Source organism: Papaver somniferum, chromosome 1 (assembly GCF_003573695.1).
Source record: "Papaver somniferum cultivar HN1 chromosome 1, ASM357369v1, whole genome shotgun sequence".
Taxonomy (NCBI): Eukaryota; Viridiplantae; Streptophyta; class Magnoliopsida; order Ranunculales; family Papaveraceae; genus Papaver; species Papaver somniferum.
Window position 1 is genome coordinate 90,494,822 of NC_039358.1, and position 6,192 is coordinate 90,501,013.

Sequence of the window (6,192 nt, forward strand, 5' to 3'; positions counted from 1 at the left end):
AGAAATTTCATACCTGGATAAAACCAAGATGTATTTTTTACTTACGATTTTCATTTGTTTTGTTTTGTTTCCTAGTTGATTTGGATTCTAGAGGAGGTTTCATAATAATATAAGTTGGATGGAGAATTCGTATTACAAAGAGCCGCCCCGATTGAGTGTGAATGCTGACGATTATTGAAGCTCTTGTTGCTTTGGTATTTTCACATCAGCAGTTTTTTGAAAAAACGCGATACAGGGTTCCCCTTTGTTTAAAGAAAATGAACAAATGTAAAAATGAGATAATAAAGAGAGGAGAATTTTAGAGCAGAAAAAAGTCAAGCCTTTTGCTTAAAGGCGTGTACTCTTACATAACTTTTTTTTTTTTATGTTCTTCATCTTCATTGTTAGTAGTGTTACAAGATTCTCTTGCTCATAATTTCTCATCGAGGGTTGTGAGGAAATCGAATCAATGGGTAGCAGACACAGAATTGGAGTATGGGTAATCTGTTGGTGTCTTGTAATAGTGAGTCAAGTTAGTTTGAGTAGTTCAGAGAGGCTATTCAAGCTTCCTGGACTTGATAACTATAAGCAAGCGGTACCAAGTTATGAGCTTCATCATGATGAGATAGGAGGAAGGATTGTGGATGACAATGGGTTCATGGAGTTGCAGAGAAAGAATTCTTCTTATACACCTGTCTGGCCTGTGAGTTCTCTCTCTCTCTCTCTCTCTCTCTCTCTCTCTAAATTGCCATAAATATACAGTTTTGTTGACTCATTTAAGAGGAGATCTCACCAAAGAAGTTTGTTTTTATAGCTCCTAAGTCAAATTCATGTCAATGTTTTTTCTTTTCTGCTTCTAATTTTAGTAAGATTTCATGGACTCAAGAAATAAGTACAAAAAAAAGTCCACAGTTGAATTCTCTGGAATTTGATGTTCAATTTTGTATCATCACATGACCAGCTATGAATTTTCTTCCTCAAAGACTTATGAAGGAAAACCTGTGTCTTTCTCCTTATCTGTCTCTCTCATGAGTCAAGTATACACCTACCTGAAACAAACAAAAACTGCAGTATTATTATCCCCCACACTTTAATTTGATGTAATTGAATTATTTTGATATGTATGTATGTATGATGTGTAATGGTGGGAATGCAGAAGATGGAGTTTGGGTGGAGATCAGTGGTAGGAACCATAATTGGGTTTTTCGGGGCAGCATTGGGAAGCATTGGAGGTGTCGGTGGTGGTGGTTTCTTTGTCCCTATGCTCACTTTGTTCATTGGATTCGACCCCAAATCCTCAATTGCCATTTCTAAATGTCAGTACTAATTACGTAAAACTTGCAATTTAATCTTACTAGAAAGTGCTTTACTTACATTAATACCAACTTGAGAAGTCGTCCAGGACTCAAAGTTACTGTTCCCGGTAATTATTAGCATCGTCTGTTGATGTTTTATTAATCCTAGTAAATTTATAGGTATGATCATGGGAGCTGCTGGATCAACTGTTTACTACAATCTGAAGCGTCGGCATCCAACATTGGACTTACCTATCATAGACTATGACCTCGCAATGCTTTTCCAGCCCATGCTCATGTTAGGAATTAGTATCGGAGTAGCCTTCAATGTCATGTTTGCAGATTGGATGGTCACGGTTCTGCTCATCATCCTCTTTGTTGGTAATAACTGCTATCATCTTGTTTGCTTTGCCTATTACATTTTACTGTCTTACTCGCTCAGTCCTAAAATGAACTCCCTGGAAGTTCATTTAGATATCCCTCCAAATCACTTGCGTCCTTTCTCAGTTATCGTCAACTTTCAGCTGGTGGGCCGCGTTTATTGCCAGATTATACACATACTATCCTTGTGATGCCCTTGAATTTACTGCTATGCAAGCTTTACCTGAAATATACAAAAATCCATGCTTTCAGTCAGGAAAATATCATACCTATGCTTTACAGTAAATGGTTAATGAGCTGATTAAGTTTTTATTATCTGTGCTAGCTACATCAACTAAGGCATTTCTGAAAGGTATTGAAACATGGAAGAAAGAAACAATAATGAAAAAGGTTGGTTTCTTCCTTTGTTCTTTTATGGCCTCCATAAATTTTCCGTTTGAACTCGACTGAAGAGGGTTTTTGGTTTTTACTTTTACCTTCAGGAAGCAGCCAGAATGTTGGAGTCAGATTCAAGGTCAACAGGTACATATCCAACTCAACATTTCAAATTACTAATCTAATCTAGTAGGAGGAAGGTGGGGAAGAGACTGTCCACTTCTGTTGTGCAAGCGGACCCGTATCTTAAAGGGTCCAAAGCACTAGCTGACACATATGGTTTCAGAAAATTTGCCCAGTTTAAGCTGCAACTGGAACCAGATGCTGAGAGGGTTTTGAAATCATACCAAGAGAAAAAACAACTTACTTAACAGTACCTAATCTTGGATTTCAGATGATGCTGAACAAGAGGAATACAGACCTATTCCAAGTGGTCCACCTGCTTTGGTGGTTGAGAAGGTAATCAGAACACTATGATTTACGGCCACACCATTTTCTCAATCATTGCTTGTCCTCGTCATCACAGTCATCATGGTCCATGCGCAGGTACCCCTAGTGGAAAATGTCCACTGGAGAGAGTTTACGGTGCTTCTCTTTGTGTGGGTGGCTTTTCTTGCCGTGCAGATTGTTAAGGTTAGCTTTTTAGTATCAAGTGAAACTCCCATACTAAAGTTTCTTTTGATGCCCATGAATAAGGTTGTCATCTGTTCCAAGATCCAACAGTTAGGGATTCATTTGTCTAACGAATATTTTTTTCTGGATTTCTATTGGGATCCGTTGAGGATTCTTTGCCGGGAAATTTCACTAGTTAATACGCTAAGGGAATTACTGTGCTATCAATACCAATAAATGCTTATTCTCTTCTTGAATGTTTTTGCAGATGTACTCTAAAACTTGCTCCACAGAGTACTGGATTCTGAATTTGTTACAGGTAATCTTCAAGAAGATATACAATACAAATTTTCTCCACAATGCCCGTAACTGAGAAAATAGAATAGAAGAACACCCCAAGAAACTCTCATTTTCAACCAATAGCTATTAAATCCAAACTTGGGAGTTTTATACCACTGAGTGCTCCTACCTCTTTTGAACTACACTGTCAACTTGTCTCTAATCCGTCATCTCACCTTTTAATCTCTAACTGGAACCTGCTTGTTAAAGGAGACACTATAAGTTTATAACTGGTCCAGTCATTACTGAGTGGACATCCCAGAAATTTTGTGAATTTTGTATATTCTTGCCTCATCTTTGGGAAATGACTACAGCCTTAACAAAGAAATTTTATAATGCAAGGTACCAATTGCTGTGTCCGTATCACTCTATGAAGCTGTCTGCTTATACAGAGGGACTAGGGTGATTGCATCTATAGGGAAAGAAGTAACAGACTGGAAAGTGCATCAACTTCTATTATACTGTATCTGCGGTATAATAGCCGGTATAGTTGGTGGATTGCTAGGGCTTGGAGGTGGCTTCATCCTGGGACCACTTTTTCTTGAATTAGGAGTTCCACCACAGGTACTTATACTCCTGCTAACTGTTTTCTCACACATCTGTACATGTACATATAGAAAACGTAAGGATGTTTTCTGCATTTCGACCAAGATAAAGATCGATGAAGGTTCCAACTATAGATGATGTTCCCACTCGATAATAACTTTTTAACAGAATTCTTGTACAAGGTTGATTAAGTCAATTAGTTTTATCATTTTTATGGAGTTTCTTCATTTTGCAGGTTGCAAGTGCAACATCAACCTTTGCGATGGTATTCTCCTCCTCAATGTCAGTTGTACAGTATTACCTTCTGAAACGGTTTCCTATTCCATATGGTGAGTTATAACAATCAACTTCATTTGGAGTACTAATATGCGTATAAAGAAGAATATCCAGACAAGTTTCAACAAATTGAGTCAACTGGATACCAATTCTAGCAAAAAGACATGCTTAACATATTCCTGAACTCATACAAAATTTCACCATATATTGCTGCAGCTTCTTATTTCTTTTTGGTTGCCACTCTTGCCGCATTTACTGGACAACACGTTGTAAGGAAGTTAGTAAAGTTGCTAGGCCGGGCATCTTTGATCATATTCATCTTAGCTCTCACTATCTTTGTGAGCGCAATAAGTTTAGGTAACTTTTATCTGTGGCTTTTGTTTACGATTTTTGTAAGACTGTGAATCCCTCTCTTCTGGATGAAGTGCCATAACACATTCTACTGTATACTGCAGGTGGAGTGGGGATAGCAAGTATAATTAACAAGCTGGAGCACCATGAGCATATGGGCTTCGACACTCTATGTTAGCCTCTCCTGTCCACTACTTCGTGACGCTATGAACCGAATTCCTCACGCTTAATGAAATTCCACTACACCAAAACCCATTAAATCATACGAGGATTTGTTTCATCCCCTGGTTTTGTTAGGAAAAAAAGAAAAAAAAAACTCTTATGGTGTGTAGATTACTTCTCTTACAGCTAGTGAAACTTTCCTAGAGTTAGTCATGTTCCTAAATCCTGTATAAGAAGATTTATTTTGTACAAACAATTGCCAGTGACATATTGTTTATGAATCATGTAGGCAATTCAAGTTGCTAAAGGACTGCAAGGGACTGAAAATTTTCTCTGCGTTTTCTCATGCATACATGAAGATAAAATTCATAAATCAAGAATCAAAACTTTATACACATTAGAATTATTACCAAGAAATTCGAAAAAAGACTGATCCCATACCGATTTCATTTCCATTTCGCATAAAACTTTTGATCACTCCACAGCAACATTTTGTGCAATGGTATTATAACATTCCTCTCTTTCAAATGCAAATGCCGTGGAACAATCCTTTTCTCTAAACTGAATGCTAGATATTGCGGAAACGCTTCCAATTCGTCGATACTCCTATCCATCTCCCTGACCAAATACTCAATCTTTGGCATCAGATTATTGTCTACACTGTAACCAAATATGGCCGGCAATCGAGCACAAATTCTACTCGATTCTTCGCAAGAAAACCCCAGACTTTCCAAGAACCTTATCTTTGCAGTGAGCTTCCCAACTCGAGTATTGAGTAAATGCGCATTCAAAGAAGTAGGTGAGTTCAATTTATCTAATCCAATTTCCCTAAGAAAAAGAAGTGTTGGTCTTAGACAGAACCGAACATCAGAGAAAAGAATATCCGGGCACTTGACAACCAAGCCACAAGCTTCATCTTGAGTAGCAGAAAGATCTTTAGTTAAGAAATCCAACACCGGTTCGATATCGGTTGTGTCTATATCAGAGAAGAAAATTTTCGGACACAGAAATGAAAGTCTCTGAATCTGAAAATCAGTAAATCCCTTGGAACTGAGAAAATTCACAATGGATAGAATTCTGTCTAGTGTTTCAGCAGAGAAGAATTTGTTTGCGTTGCTGTTTTTATTTGATATGATTCCTAGTGTTTTGAGGTATCTGATATTTTCTCTGTAAGTTGTATGGAATTTGAGTTGAAGTTGAGGATTTGGTGTAGACTGGAAGTGTTTGGGGTTAAGATTTGGAGAGATGGAGCAGCTAACAGTTGGAAATCTTGGGATACAGAGTGAGTGGACTACCATTTTTAGCAACAGCAGGTGAAGCTTCTAGCGCGAAAATTTCTTGGGCTTGTTTGGTTGGGCATTGTGCGGATAAGACAGAATCACTGATAAATTTCTGTATGGAAAAAAGAAAAAAAGTGAAAAAAAATAAAATTGAAATCTTACAGTGTGTTAAATCTTGGAGATGATAGGCTCACTCTGCAGTTGGGGCAAGTATGGGTTGATATTCCCATTTTAGAATTCACCCACATCTTAATGCAATCAGCATGAAACATATGTTTGCACTCGTGCAACATGCATATCTTATGATTTCCTCCGTGTTGATTAATCCTTTCTGAATTATCTCCATGAAAATCTTCTAAGCAAATAGTGCACTCAGATGGCAAAGATGTTCCGATCTCGATTAAGTTCAATGTACACTCAGTGGCAGCGGATGGATCATTCCTTGGTTGTGAAGTAGATGAATCCATTCCCATGCTCGTATTATTATTATGGATAATACTAGTAATGATATTTAGAGTTTCGAGTTGTGCACTTGTAGTAGTATTTTCTGTCGTATGTTGCTGTTCCTGTTGTTGGGTTGATGGTATTGGTGAAGT

General features: G+C 37.7%; 2 protein-coding genes across 3 annotated transcripts; one reads left to right on the forward strand and one right to left on the reverse strand.

Moving 5' to 3' along the window:
- LOC113294246 (sulfite exporter TauE/SafE family protein 3-like) lies at positions 1-4,627 on the forward strand. Its single transcript, XM_026542652.1, has 12 exons — positions 1-682; positions 1,136-1,295; positions 1,455-1,655; positions 1,981-2,045; positions 2,138-2,177; positions 2,425-2,489; positions 2,577-2,663; positions 2,911-2,961; positions 3,324-3,545; positions 3,763-3,856; positions 4,020-4,160; positions 4,259-4,627. Exons 1-12 carry the CDS (start codon positions 449-451, stop codon positions 4,330-4,332), a joined length of 1,434 nt encoding a protein of 477 aa, XP_026398437.1. The 5' UTR covers positions 1-448; the 3' UTR covers positions 4,333-4,627.
- LOC113294252 (transcription termination factor MTEF1, chloroplastic-like) lies at positions 3,519-5,988 on the reverse strand. Of its 2 annotated transcripts, XM_026542664.1 has the most exons (3): positions 5,791-5,988; positions 4,758-5,708; positions 3,519-3,580 (listed from the first exon to the last, which is right to left on the reverse strand). In XM_026542664.1, the coding sequence occupies exon 2, from the start codon at positions 5,612-5,614 to the stop codon at positions 4,763-4,765; it is 852 nt and encodes a 283-aa protein (XP_026398449.1). In that variant the 5' UTR covers positions 5,615-5,708; positions 5,791-5,988; the 3' UTR covers positions 3,519-3,580; positions 4,758-4,762. The 2 variants fall into 2 exon arrangements, with proteins under 2 accessions (XP_026398449.1, XP_026398442.1); XM_026542657.1 differs by lacking the exon at positions 3,519-3,580 and having other exon boundaries at positions 4,733-5,708.
- Positions 5,989-6,192: the final 204 nt, after the last annotated feature.

Bases quoted from the DNA above. Each gene is read 5' to 3' on its own strand.
- LOC113294246 (XM_026542652.1), top strand. From the start codon at position 449: ATGGGTAGCAGACACAGAATTGGAGTATGGGTAATCTGTTGGTGTCTT. The intron at 2,664-2,910 runs GTTAGCTTTTTA...ATGTTTTTGCAG, and splicing joins TTGCCGTGCAGATTGTTAAG to ATGTACTCTAAAACTTGCTC. The intron at 3,857-4,019 runs GTGAGTTATAAC...ATATTGCTGCAG, and splicing joins ACGGTTTCCTATTCCATATG to CTTCTTATTTCTTTTTGGTT.
- LOC113294252 (XM_026542664.1), bottom strand. From the start codon at position 5,614: ATGGTAGTCCACTCACTCTGTATCCCAAGATTTCCAACTGTTAGCTGC.